Source organism: Argiope bruennichi, chromosome X2, assembly GCF_947563725.1.
Source record: "Argiope bruennichi chromosome X2, qqArgBrue1.1, whole genome shotgun sequence".
NCBI lineage: Eukaryota > Metazoa > Arthropoda > Arachnida > Araneae > Araneidae > Argiope > Argiope bruennichi.
The window spans coordinates 13582506-13598191 of NC_079163.1; the positions used below are offsets into that span (position 1 = coordinate 13582506).

Genomic DNA, 15686 nt, shown 5'->3' on the forward strand with positions numbered 1-15686 from the left:
TACATGAAAATTATTTACTAAATATTATTTTAATGAGAATTTTTACATATTATGGATAATTTTAAAAATCAAATTTTATTAGGAAATATTTCCAGATACTTAATGTACATTTCCTGGCACAATCTCGTAATAGCATCCAGAATAACTTTTTCTACTATAATATGGATTCTTAATGCAATGATATAGTACGCGAAGCCAAATACATTTAGTTATATTTTTTTTTTCTTTCGTTATACGTCCAATGTCTGGCTGAGGAGCAAATCAAAATACTGACATTAAATATGGCGGTTACTCCCCTTTTTTTACTTTACAAGGTAAAAGTTCATTGGCGACAGGCTTGGCGATCTTGGAAAGCCGTGTACCTCCCAAGTTACTAGACGATCGGCAACCCTTGGCATCCAGTGTTGGTTAAACCCCCGCCGCGTACGGTCGCCCTATTCCTTATCGCAAGTTCAATCGCATGTGTGGAGGCTTTCTCAGTGTGGAATTTGCGACGTGCAGGAAAGTAGCTGTTGCAGGCGTTTCGGTTTGATTTGCGAGCGCTCTTGGCTGGTTGACGCTGGCCGAACTTTGAGCGGTTCAAAAAATTTTTTTGGGTCGAATTCACACAGCTAGGGGCATGCGGTAGGAGGTCAAAGGTGATGTGGGTGGAAGCAGTCGCTTCGGCGATGTTTAGAGTTTGGCTGTGTCTCGTGCCCGTCCTTCTGACGGTGGCTCCGGGACCAGCGGCACCGACCGGCCCATCTGGGTAAGTTTTACTAACCGAATTATTACTTTCTGTAAAAGGTCATTGATTCACCTAGCATTCGCAAAAAAAAAAAATTAAGTAATATAGGACATACTCATCAATTTTTTCTGTCTTTTCTGCTATTGCCCATTTCCGACAACATATGAGCAATGCGCGCTGATTTTTTTAAGGCGCAAATTCATTGAAATTAATGAAAAAAATGTAGTAGAATATTTTGATAAAAAAATTTCCTTCTCAAAGAAATTGAATATTATGTAATATTGACAGTTTTTTTTTTAATTTATAAAGATGTACTAATAAAACATTTTCTATGTGATAATTACCTATGTATTTTAAAACAGTAAAAATATCGTCATAGCATATTGTTTTTTATTTGTTTTTATTGAAAAATCACTTGTTGAATTCAGGAAAATTTAGTTGCTTATAAAGCGCTGCGGTATTTTTTTTTCATTACAAAATAAATATTAAATTAGCTATGGAACAAATTCAAGTCAACATTAAAATAATTCAAATTCTTTTTTCTTTCATTTTGAAATTAATTTATAAATGAAGAAAACACCTAATCGAATATAAACTAAAAAAAATAATTTTAAAAGGAATTTGTGTATTTTTTGGTTAATATATGTAAAGTAGAATATTTTAAAAAAATGCATATTTAAAAATATGCTGTAAAAATTGTGCAATATAGTTAAATTATCATTAATTGATTTATCGAAAAATTTGATATTCAAATCAATCATTCCTTCTTATTACTTTAAGGTTACATTCATAACTAAACTTAAAAAAATATTTAGCTGGAGTTATTTCCTAAATGGTTTTGAAAGTCCTAGTTTTGTTTATTATTTAATGAAAATTTTAATTTTAAGAAACTGTCATAAATAAAATTTCGTTATGAGAATATTTTTGTTATTTTGCATATTCTCGAAATTAATGTGGGCATTAAATATTTTATGAACTCTGAAAAAACAAGAGTTTTTTTATATGGGTTTTTCTTTTTGTATTTTAGAAAAAGGAACGTTTCTCTTAAGAATCCATAATAATTATGCTACTTTAGATTAGTAACATACGCAAAATAGAAACCTCTTAATTATTATACATGGTTGCAAAATAAATTAACGGTTATATACAGAAGTTTACTTAAGTAATTCTTTTGAATGTTTTCCTCCTCCAAAACTGTTTTAAAAAGCAATTAAGACTTTTCATTTCTATATCACAATATCAACATATATCCATAACTGAGTAAAATGATCTTTGAAGATTCATATAAAACATTTGATTGCTATTTGAATTAAAACAAAAAGCACGGGTTAAAAAAGTTAGTATGAATTATCTTTGTTTAAACACTGACCATTTAATAAATTGAGCTTTTTATAAATTCAGAATTAAAATGCATAGGATTGAAATATAAATTTCATAAAAAAATTATTTATTCATGATTAACATGCTGTTAACAATGCGGTTAGAAGAATATCTTTGTTCATAAGCGAACTCTGTTGTGAGATATTAATTCTATTCCGGCAAGATTAATATGATAGAAGAAGGTTTATTTTGATTAAAATATGATTTGAGTTGCGCAGTCTCTGAAATCTCTAACAGCTGTGCAACATTCTTTTCTGTTATCTGCACAAAATCTAAAATCTCTGCTATTTTATTGCATCGTTACATTATTTTAATTAATTAACTTATTTCTTTTTACTGTTGCAAAAACAAATAGAAAAATTAGTTTGGAGTTTTTGACTACAGCATAAAAATATAATTAATTTTATTTAAATAGTAGTATATTTAATATATATATATATATTTGAAATTTAAAAATATGATGCATGAAAGAGGTTTAATTTTTAGCTAAATTTTTTAAAGAAAAATATGACATTTTATCATTTTTTAGAATTATTTTATCAAGAGTCTACGAATTATTCTTTATTGATTTCAAGGATAAGTTTCTTAACAAATAACTTGTTCTAGCAATACTCCACATATTTTTTTAATTTTGTAAATATTTGTTATGAAGTGCATTTTATTGTGAGATCAATTTCTAGAATATGTAAATTAATGAAAGTTTGTTGCATGTGTTCTTTATAAGAAAAAAAGAATGTCACATGCGTTTTAATTACAAAAACATACTGTTCGGGATTTATTTTCTAATTTTTTCAATAGAAAAAACAAACAAAAATAAATTAAAAACGTATTTGTTTAAGTTTTCTCACTCTTCTTTTAATTAATAAAATTAAATTTTTAGATAAATTAAATTTTAGAATGGCATATTAGGTTACCCTGGTATCTTAAGTGCTTCGAAATTTGTTCAAAAATATTCATGCTAGAAGAAGTCAATGCATATCTCTTATGTAAAATTCTTATTCTATGCATCTGATTAATTAAAACTAAAAGGGGCAATTCTTGAGCGTAATATTTTTTGATTATATGAATCAAAGTCATTTGTGAAAAATTACATTTCTAATAAATTATCGTTGAAATTGAGAAAGTTAGAAGAGAAAATACACCTATTTTTTTCTAAATGAGATGGATTAATGCTTTATTTGATTAAATAATAAAATTTACTTAATCGGTAAGAAATTGCAGTCATTGAATAGGAAAATTTTCTTGAATAATATTAAATAGAAAATAGGAAAAAATAATGTACATATTTATATTATCTTCCATATTTCTACTTGCTTGCTACATACAATACTATTAAAACAATGCAATATTCTATCATTTCGCCAAGATTTAACATATAAATCGTACTTTGTATTAATTTAAATTCCATAAAAACTGTTATAATTAGCTACATTGTTATGTAAAAAACAATTTTTTGCATAAGAAATGTCAATAATGATTCAATGCTTATATATATATATATATATATATATATATATATATATATATATATATATATATATATATATATATATATATATATATATATATATATATATATATATATATATATATATATATATATATATATATATATATATATATATATATATATATATATATATATATATATATATATATATATATATTACTTATAAACTTCTTTTACTATTTTCGTGTATAAATATAACCCGTTGTTAAACAGTTAATGATTGGATGCTAATTTTTTTTTTATAACTTATACATTTTTTTTTACTGTTCTAGCGTGTAACAGCAGTTGTTAAGCAGTTAAGCTATCGCAATATGATTTGCTAAGAATTTTCAGATTACTTTAAAAGTGGATACTCTTTTGAAAATTAGGAAATATATTGAAAACAAGTTTTCACTTTGAATGCTAAATTATGCTAATTAAAGTAAATAAATCACTTCCATAATTTATTTGAATTATTCAAAACTATTTAATTGTTAACAAAACCTTTTTCATTTTTTAAGGTAAAAATTGCAGGAGCCTGTGAAAGCTTTATTTTCATTGCAATTATAACCTTTAAAAACAACATTGTTTAAAAAATGTGCAAATTTTGTTATTTCATTAGAACATGAATTAAATTTCTAATATAAAATAATTCAAAAGCTTTAATTCGCTTGAATATTTCTTATTAAAACATTGTATTAAAGGAAATAATAATAATAATTTTGTACTAATGGAAAAGTTGCATTTTGAAGACAATTAAATTTTTAGTTCGTCATTATAAAAATATCCGAAAGCATAACTTAATAATATAATCAATAAAAAATTGTGACATTAGATACTAACATAATATTCAAAATAAAATATGTTCTTATTGAACTGTTTTTAAGATGTTTTAAAAATATGTTATATCAAATTTCTCACGGTTTCTGTTGCAACTTTTTCAATAAGAGGATTTTATCAGTGCGAATTCTTCATCCTTTAAATATTCTTTCTAGATATTAACCGCATTGTATTTAAGAATCCTTATTATGTTAACATATTCGGATAAACATACATTATTAGCCATCCAATACTGCAGTATTTTATTTTGCATAGGTATTTTAACCTGATTTCTAGGAATAACAGAATCGTATTTCAAAATATTAATCTACACTAGTTAAATTACTCTCATTAAATTCTTTTCTTATCTCAATGATTTATTGAAGTATTTAATATAATATAATGATTACATTGAATCTAAACTTTCGAATTATAGCGTAATCTTTAAAAGAAAATTTTCTTTAACAAATCTTGGTTGTTACTATTTTGACAATTCAATGTTTCAATGCCATTAATAATTAACTAATGTTAATTAATCTAATTTCTAAGGGTAATGGAATTGTAATTCAAAATATTTTTCTGGCCGATATTTAGAAAAGGAATATATATATCAGATTCTTCTCCTATTAGAATGATTAATTGAAGTATTCAATATAAATTACATTGATATTTTCAATTAAATTATCGTCTTCTTTAAAAGAGTATTCTTTGCAAAATCTTAATTACATCTATTTTAGATTGATTAAATAATGTTAGCAATAAAATAAAAATTAATAGTTTATGACATAAACGTTTTTTGAAGAATAAAATGTTGATTTAAACACAATAATTAGTAATCAATTTTATGAAATCATTTTGATCATAAATTAACTATATAAAATTTTACATAATGGAGCTATTTAATAATTACTTAAAAAAATATTAGTATTTAAAGCGAAGATATTGAGTTAATTATTAACAATCTAAACTAATTGAATAAATTTATTATTTTAAATTGTAAATAAGCAATAGTTTGCTAACAAATGATGTATTCTCTTCATCAAAAATAATGAGAATTGTGTTAAAAATATAAAATGAAAAAAATCAATTTAAACTTTTAAAAAATAGTTTTTTCGCTGTTTCTTCAAATTATACGTTGAAATGTTTTAATAGGAAATAATTTTCTGAATGTATGTTGATGTTATTTAATAATTATTTCTTCTTCTTTTTCTCGTTATCTTTAAATTATTTTTTTAAAATTCAAACGTTGGAAGCATGTTATTTGTTTCATGCAATACATTTAAAAAAACATTGAGGAATTGTGTATATAATATTTACTAAATTTATCTTTTTTAAAAAAAAATTGCATATTTTTCTATTTTTTACACCCTAAATAAAATATTTAATGATTTGCAAAATTTTTTCAAGGTTTAATTTTAACAAATTTCGAATGGATCGATCTGCATGTTTTAGCTTGTGTCACTCCCTAAGCTTCATGCTCACTTTCCGCTTGTTGAATGTTAGGCAGCTTATTGCAATCGTTTACATGCTCAAGGAAGTGAGAAACCTCCTTTTATTATGAGTTTACGTTTATAATGTTTTCCAGCAGAAACTTAAAAGTGGCAATTTCTTTTCTTTTAATTCGGATACTCTAGACTTGAAAACTGAAAGAAATATCGCAATAAAACTGTTTAAACGTATAGTTTTAATTTCTGCGAAGTTGCATGAGTAGTTATTAAGTACTTAAGTTCCTAAGGAAATTTTAACCAATGTTCTTGATTATTTTCTTATTTTTTTTAACTTTATTGCGATAAAAATAATTATAAACTATCCTAAATTTATAACCAGCACCTCGAGAATTGTGTATGTTTTTTGCATAAATATAATAAACTAACAGCAATACCTTAAATAGTTAATATTTGAAATAAAATATTTTAAAAATTAATTATTCCAAAATAGTTTACTATTTTTTCTATATTTTTGGATAAAATAAATACTATAATTATTATAAATACAAGAATTATACGAATTTAAGTCATTAAATAACATATATTTGATTTAAAATAAAATGTTAATTTAGCAAGATATGATGTTTTCTTAGTTTTAGTAAGACAAATCGTGTTTCACTGTACCGGAGATTATACAAATTTGAAATGTCTTCAACAATGATTTGTACAGGTGCTTTTCTTATGTATAGGATTTCTGAAAGAATAACAATATTTAATTGATAAATATTAATAATCCTTACTTTCTCTTTCCATTAATAATAATTATTTAGATTTAATATCCTGTTCATTTAATTTAAATCTTTTTCTCTTTGGCTGTTAGTTGATTTTCAAACCTGTTAATTGATTTTAAAACTCTTTGGGCCATTCCATAAATAATTGTTAGTATCAGTGCCTTATTTTAAGCAATAAAATTAAATATATATATATATATATATATATATATATATATATATATATATATATATATATATATATATGGTTCGAAATATCTCCAATACTTCAGTTGCAATTTACAATGGATTATCATTATTACTGTAACGCAGCCAGGTATGAATCTATGATTTGTGGAATTCTGTGAAAGAAATTCTTTTAAACTCGTGTGTGAAGATAATGAATATTTATTATAGCAATAATATATACAACTGAAAAAATATTTTAAATAAGCCTAATAGTTTTATGTAAATGATAACTACAATCTCCTTTAAAATTTTTTTTTTATCTCCTAACAAAAAAAAGGAAATTTCTAGTCGCAATATTTGTAATCAAAAACAGAATTTATTACAAATTACAAAAACAGCTTGCTGCCTGATCGTGCTTTCATGTGTAATGTATCGGTTTACACACAAAATTAAAAAGTTTCAACTTACTCTTTATTGAATTCAGAGAAACTAACTCGAAATCAAATTTGTGAACTAAATGCTACCTAAATGAAATATTCCATACCGTTAGAGAAACAAGATTATTTACTGAATTGCTTATTTATCATGCACTTTACAGACATTCAGGCTAAAGGAAAATGTCTCCCAAATGGCCAAATTGAGCTTACAGTCGATTGAAAAAAAATGCGATGAAGCAATTTTCGAAATAGCTATTAATTTCAATAGCAGTGGATCACGCGATCGCGCTATTTGGAATTCTACAATCAAATCATTCTCCAGGAAACTTTCTGAGTACCTTAAAATATTATCAACAAAAATATTTTATTCTTGAAATTCTTCTGAATGTTCTGTAATAAGTGAACTAAATTAATTCGTCTTTACATTTATAAATTCTATAAACAATTAATTTATTTTAAATATATTATTCAATATGAATAAATTTGTTGTTGAATTAAACTTTATTACAAGACATTGTAAAATATACATAGCGCGAGAATTGAAAAATTAGCAGATGCCATTGAATTCATTTTACAAATGTTATATGTAAATGCCAATGAAAATATAACGTAATTTAATTTGAATTACAATATACACAAATAAGTACATTATACACAATACATATATACACAATATACACAAAATACTTCCTGTACTTCTGAATTATTTAAGTTACGAAAAAGTTAAGTAAAATCATTATAAAATATTACGAATGGTAAAGATAAAATCATGAAAATGTAAAAACTATTTACAACGTTCCGTGTTATAGTAATAGAAATTAATATAAAAATATCGATGCTAATTATAAGTATTTACGAAGTAGCAAACATTTTCTTCTGTCATTTGTTATAATTCTTTGACAGCTGATCAATTTCAATGATTATATAATAAAAAAAATATTATTTTAACAAGAAGAACATTAAATAAAGGAAACTAATTTGAAACTTTTAAATTTTCAATACAACGAAGAGTAGAAACTAATTTGATATAAACATTTATAAAAAGTTTTGTACACCTAATTCCTACATTATGTGCACACACACACACACACACACACACACACACACACACACACACACACACACACACACACACACACACACACACACACACACACACACAAACACACAAAAAAAACCATTATACATTGTAAAGTAACCAGTATTTTGTGGTATTTCAATTAAGCATCGACAGTTATTATATTTAAAAGCAATTAGTTATTTCGTATCTGCTGTTGAAAGTCAGCTTTTTAATAAAATTATTATTACTGATATTCATATCATTCAGAACAATCTTTCTTACAAGTACTTTTATTAATAGTGATGTGAGAATTTAATTACAAGTTTTGAATGAATTATATATGTTGTAATATTTAAAAATACCTATAATTGCACTTTGAACTTGTATATAATACTTATATTATACTTATTTATAAATAATGGAATACTTATATTATAAATAATGGAATACTTATATTATAAATAATGGAGCATTCACCTATAACTTAATAAGGCCATTCATGTATAATACTGTTTTTAGTTATGAATTTACTGTCCAATGAAACTAAAGATTTCATCCAACTGTAAAATGCTATTATTCGTAATATAGATATTTATGTAATACTTATGACTGCTAAATGGAGAACAATTTTCTAGATTTTATCGAGCACTCATACGGAAAGAAAGAATAATATACTTTGAAAAAAAACCCTTAATCTTTTTTATTTCATAATACTAACTTAAGTGATTTCTTCTCTTTTCAATCAGTTGATGATTTTAAGATTTTTCTTAACCAAATACATATGCAAATTTACTGTTTACTTGAAATTGAATTCAAATGTGGATAAACATCTTTTTTAGTTGATTGATTCAAAAATAACAAACAAGTACATAAAAGTAGAAAATAATTTTATTCAAAGCAAGAGATTATCTTTTCTTTGAAAAATTGTTAAACGATTTTCATTTTCATCTACGAAAAATATTTCCCATCTACTTTGCATTTATGTGTTGCATAATATAATAAGAATAATAGGACGAAAATAAATGTATAGATATTTATGGTGTATTTTGCTTATGTCTTTACACAAACTTATTTAGAGTGTTATAACATTCAAAAATAAATTAAATATTTTGATAATAGTTATTAGTTTTCTTATATCCATTCAAGCTTAATGCTGTTATTTTCTTACTCCTCTGTAAATACATTCCTTTTCATCAATAAATAAATATTAATAAATATTTATAAACTTCGTTTATTTATTAGTAATTTCCAAGCTCATGAAAATTTAAATTTTACATTAGAATGAATGCATTCATAATCTTGCATAAATAAACCTAAGTTAAACGTTTAATGAAATAAATATACATGAAGGTCTAATTATTTTTATATCATTTTTGACGGACAAAGTGGGAATATCTTCAGGTCAATCTTAGTGAAGTTTGCAGTATTTAGTGTTATGTTAAAGTAGTGCAAAAGTTCCCTGAATAAAAATTTTTATTAAATATCTGCTCAAATATAAGAAGGTATGGGATGTTATTCTCATTAATAAATGACTGCAATATGGATTTTGTACATTCTATTACTAATTGACGGATATACCATTTTTCTTCACTTTTATCTATATGTCATTTTCAATTCAGTTCCATAAAAATTGTGATATATTTAAATATAACTATTTCCCAAATTGAAATTATTAGGCTGAAGCTGAAAAGAATAAATCGGAGTCATACCGATTTTCTATTTGAAGTCAATTTCTTATCTTTAGATAAATATAAAAAGTGGATAAGAACCATCAAACGCAGAAGAAATCATAGAAAAATTTAATACTTCTCACTCTTAAAGAGAAATGACGAAAACTGCCTATAGCATTTCAGACAGTTTATTATTTTTATAAGAATTTGAATCGATACGTTCTGTGCGTGACTTTCTCGTTTCTTTGCGTGAATAGATGTGGGAGGGGCCATGAGTCAGACAAGAATTCGCAGCTTTAATAACCCCTGACGATGGGTTGTAGTTGTAGCAACTTAGGAGACGTAATTTTTGTGATAGCTTTTATTTGTCAAATTTCTTTTCAAGCATTTACTTTTAATATTTTTATTACATATGATTGAAAATATTTTCGCTGATGAAGAGTCATTTTACAAACAGCATGCTTTAATGAAACCAGGGTATTTTATAGATTTGAAATTCCATGTCAAATGTTACTTCTTATACTTTTATAATCCATATCTTATATTCCATGTTTGAAATTCCATGTCAAATGCAACTTTATTTATTTTAACATCTAGCGAATTCAAAATTTCTTCAGTAAAGAAGAAGTTTAATATTAGCATGTTTTGAAAAATATGTGTTGCTTTTATTGAATTAAATTTTAAAGAATTTCTTTCATATTATATTTTTTTATATTAAAAGAAACAAATTACTATTGATTTTGAAATGGATATTCTGTGTTTCAGAAATCCTTTTCACAATCAAATATTTTCACTTTTTGATACAATTCATTTCAAGCAAATGACCGATTCAAAAGGAAAAAATAAAAACTTTCTAAGCGCATGGAATCAAAAAACATAAGATAAATTTTCTATGAGTCAAAATAATTACAATTCATTTCTAATAATTTTAGTGATTTATGATACATTATTATTTTGTGCGTCTCAGAATTTTAAGCAAGAGTTTTCATTAGTTTTGGTTTGTTTTAGATCGCATTTTTTCTTTATTCCGGGAATTTAAACTTCATGTATTGCATAGATTAGTTTAAATTAAAATACTTAAAAAATATTTCGTGTTTGAATTTCTGATATTTAATTTGAATGTTTGTTAACTTGAATAATTTCTGCTTTTCTAAAAGGTTTACAAAAAGTTAAATATATGCATATTAGCAAAACATTATATTAAAGTTTATATTTTTGCCTAAATTATGATCATTATATTCTTAATTTAAAAATAGTTGTTATTGGGAAAGTCATACATTGAAGGTATTTGAGGATCGCAGTCAAGTTGCGCGGAAATAAAATAAACAGTTTTGATATCTGAACATATTGCAGAAAAACTAATTACAAATATATTTAAAAAATATTTGTAACTATTTTTTTCTGATAGCTATTTATGAACCAAACATATTAAAAATAATAAAAAAGATGAGTTTTAAAATAATACTAATATTTAAAGAAATATTTTCTTTGAAACAGAAAATGCGCGAAATCCAAAATTTTTTCGAAAACTTTTTTTGCAAACTGAACAATGTGATTTATTTAATTTTAGTATAAAGCTTAGTAGAAGGTAATCTAACTTTCATTTTACTATCTTTTAGTATTTATATAAAGAAGTTTCTCTTACTAGCATTTATAAGAAGGCAAATATTATAAATTTCTAATATGTACATGTAACTACATCGCTTCAAAAAGAAGATTAAATTAAAAACTCTTGATAAATTACAAAAATATAAGTTAATAGCAATAATGTTGAAATTTGAAGTAAAATAGCCTATAATATGTTAAAGAAATTCAGTTTCATATAATTCAAATCTATCATCAGGTATTAAAGATAAGGAGAAAGGATAAGCAATAATGTTGAAATTTGAAGTAAAATAGCCTATAATATGTTAAAGAAATTCAGTTTCATATAATTCAAATCTATCATCAGGTATTAAAGATAAGGAGAAAGGATAATCGAAAGAAAAGTGAAATCACAACCTACCAATCATCAAATGCTGTCTACATTGCAATGAAAAGCATTGGTGAGATGTCTTACCATACATGATCGATTGTTTCATTAAATCGATATTCTAATAAATGATAGTCTGCCTCATAACGCTTCGAAGCAAAAGCTACATTTCACAAAGCCATCGTTGAAAAATTGTGTTAATGTGTTTTATCTCGAAAATATTGTTTAGAGTTTCTGTTTGTAGGAAGTTAGGAGCATCAATTTGTTCCGAAAAATTCCCTTTACTGCGTTTAATGTTGGTTATAATGTGAATCGTTTAATGTGTCTGAAATCGTTTCATAAGGAAGTTACGAGTAGCTGAAGATTTTTTTTAAAAAATAAGGGAAAAGTTTAAATTTGCGTCGTTAATATGCTCAGTTTATGTTCCTGTTTGCTTTTTTCAAGAATTTTCTAGCAGCTAAAATGATTAAAGTGTTACTTTTAATGTATTACAAATATTGCTAACGTTATTTAAAAACAAAGAATATTTTTACGATTCACCCAAATTCTGAATCCTGCCTTGAGTTTTATTTAAAAAAACACTGACTTTACTTACAAACTTTTACTTTTCAGGTCCAACATAAATCAACTTTTATACCATTTTTGGTATGCAGTTCACATATAAGCCAGAAATTTTGAATATAATATTAAAAAAAATGTATTAGAAGGCAAAAACATTTTTAAATTAATATTTTTTCTAAATAGAATAAAAATAGGAGTTATAGATAAATCACAAAAATGTTCCTACGAATGTATGAAATGATTATGTCTAACTAACTGTTGATGACAAATTTATAGGTGGATCCACAAAATTTAAGAAGAAACAGAAAAAAGATCATATTTTTCGTTTAGTTTTAAGAATAACAAATAGTGCATTTCAAATAATTTTTTGAAAAATTTAACAAAAGATCCATTTATAAAAATAATTTTTTCTAGAATCATTAATAGTGTGAAATACATAGTAACTCAGTTTGGCAGATTTTAAAGTTTCATTTTTCTGTCGTATATTTGCTAGCTCAGATAAATCTACAACACCTTCTGAATTTATATAAGTATGATCTTTAATTAAAGATTAAAACGAAACTTTTGAATTTGGGTGTTGAAGGAAATAAAAAAATATTGAAATCAAATTTAATAAAGTTTTATGAATATATTTTTTCTAGAGTGTTTAATATGAATTTTAACTTAAACGCGAACCAATTTCTTTAAGGAATTTGAAGGTGCTATTATTTTGTAATAAAAGACTATTAAAACTGGATTGTAACATTAGTATTTATTGCGTAAATTTCTAAATACATACTAGAAGCTACTTATCTGAATAAAGCAAAAATATGTCAGAATTCTCGTGGCTTTATAAACAACACGATTTAAGATGGAATGTTTCCGTTTCACATTAATATAGTGCTATATAGTTTTAAGCACCTATTTTTCAGTCTCATATCAAGTTAATTCCATTTTAATTATGTTTTTTTTTTATTTTTAAAGGCTGAACGATTTAGTATAACTCTTTCTTGCTTTAAAACAAATATTGGTATAACAATTTGCATTGCGCAACTATAAAGTAATGTATTATATTGACTCCATTACCGTAGAGTCCATGTTATGTTAAACAAAATCTAAAAGGAGCATGGATACTTTTGTTCCAATTTTAATTTTTAAATATTTAATTATTTAAATATCAGTCTCTGTAAAATGAAGTATTCAAGATTTATTTCTATAAAATAATTTATTAATAAAATGTACTTCAAGGATTTATTATGAAATTATACCGATTTTTAATTTTTTTTTTTACATTAGTACGTTAATTGACTGATTTTAATTCGTTTATTTTTTTTTTTCAGATCAGAAAAGATAAACATCACCGAAATTTTAAACAGCTTCTTTGACAAAGGCTATGACAAACGAGTTCGACCGAATTATGGAGGTAAGTTATGTGGCATTCATCTCAATCTCCAAAGTATTCCTATGAAGCTGTGTTAAAAAACAAATAATTTATTTATTTTTTGTGATATTTTATGAAGTTTTTCAATGAATGGTTTTAATATTAAAAAAATAATATTTTATATTTAACTTAAAAAGTGTGCAACATTGGTTGAATTATCCAATTGAATATCTTGAATAGATTATCTACCAAAGCTATCAAAAATCAACAAAACTCACATGTAAAAAGAACACTTTTTTACTTTCAATCCCTTTTATAAAAATAATCTTCATTCAAAAATGAATAAAATGAAATAGTTCTGGTCCATTTTAAATATTTGTCTGATTCGTTGCACGTAATTTAACGCATTTGCATATTGTCAGTCGAAAATCTTACTGAAAATTGAATCTAAATTCGCTTATATGGTATCTCTAAGCAAACAAGGTATAAAAGTTTAAATAGTCAGTTTTTTGCCTGACATTCTTAAATCATGCAGCGTAAAATTCACGTATCAAAAATATTGGAGGGAAGTTGTTATAAAGGTTTACTTAAATATAATTATTGTTTTCTTTGAGAAGTGTATGGATTTTATATTAGAGTATTGTATATAAGTTATGATAGGAATTGGGGTCATAAATTTAAGAATAAAGCTAAAAAACATCGACAATATTTCGAGAATTCGCTGATTTCTTAGACATTTTCCTAATAAAATACATTTAAATTTTTTAATACTTCAAAAGTTTTTTCCCTGTAGTTCATATATAAATAAAATACACAAGAAGATTTCTTTTATTTTAATAAATTATATAAGCAGACTTTATAAAAATTCATTGATAAGAAAAAACGTCATATTATTAATCTATGAGATAATATAATATGCCTTTAAATATAATATAATTTTTTTCATCATTCCGAATTCAATAAACTCGCCAATAATAATATTTCATAGATAAGAATTTAAAAAATACAACTAATTTTTAATTCATATACGTTAAATCATCTTTTTTAAGTTAGAAAGTTTATATTTTCAAAAATTAATAATTTCGAATTATTCCTTTAGAAATTAAAATGTAAGCGAAGTCGTCAAAATTCTAAGCACATTTAGCTGCTTTCGGTCTCCCTTAGAGACATTTTCGATACGTTTCAATCATAATTTTTTATGATCATTAAACTGCAAGCTATCCTCCCACTAATTCAAATTACCTTCAACTCAATAACTTTTCGAACTTTTGAATTAGAGATACTGTCAACCACTGGGGAATAAATGGCTCATTTATTTCTATATTGAATCAGATGCCTTTCTGTTTCTTTCTTCAAACGCATGTGAAGTTGAAATGAATGCTTCAACGTATTATGAATTTTTTCAATTTCATGGAGTACTTGTTTTCAAATGCTTCTAGATTTACTTTATTATGTATAAAGAAAATTAAATATGGGTCTAATCATTTGATGAATTATAGCTTATTTAATGCCTTAGAAAAATCACCTTTTAGGATCAATAACTTAGCGTAATCTTTTGAAAGACGTTATGTCTTTTAAAAGGGAAGGGCTGCTTAGTGGAGGCGAAAATTTTGAGTTTGTTGATTTTGTATTATTTTCATAAAACGCTATTAACTCGGACACATTTTAGATCTTCAGCATCATGCCTCATAGTCTGTTTGGTTAGAATAATCTTTGTTTATTTAGTTTTAATAGAAAATATTATGAACTATTTATTTTTTATTTATATTTTTTATGTTACTGTATAGAAAGTGGTCTTAAAATTCTAAATTGACTGCCTTTTTCC

General features: G+C 24.6%; 1 protein-coding gene across 1 annotated transcript in view; it reads left to right on the forward strand.

Annotated features, from left to right (window-relative positions):
• Positions 1–434: 434 nt before the first annotated feature.
• The window catches only part of LOC129960267 (gamma-aminobutyric acid receptor subunit beta-like), a 397888-nt gene continuing 382636 nt past the window's right edge, over positions 435–15686 (forward strand). Inside the window, exons 1-2 of the mRNA XM_056073555.1 lie at positions 435–748; positions 13821–13903. Coding sequence (XP_055929530.1) covers positions 642–748; positions 13821–13903 — 190 coding nt within the window. The 5' untranslated portion in view covers positions 435–641. The remainder of the gene's footprint in view (positions 749–13820; positions 13904–15686) is intronic.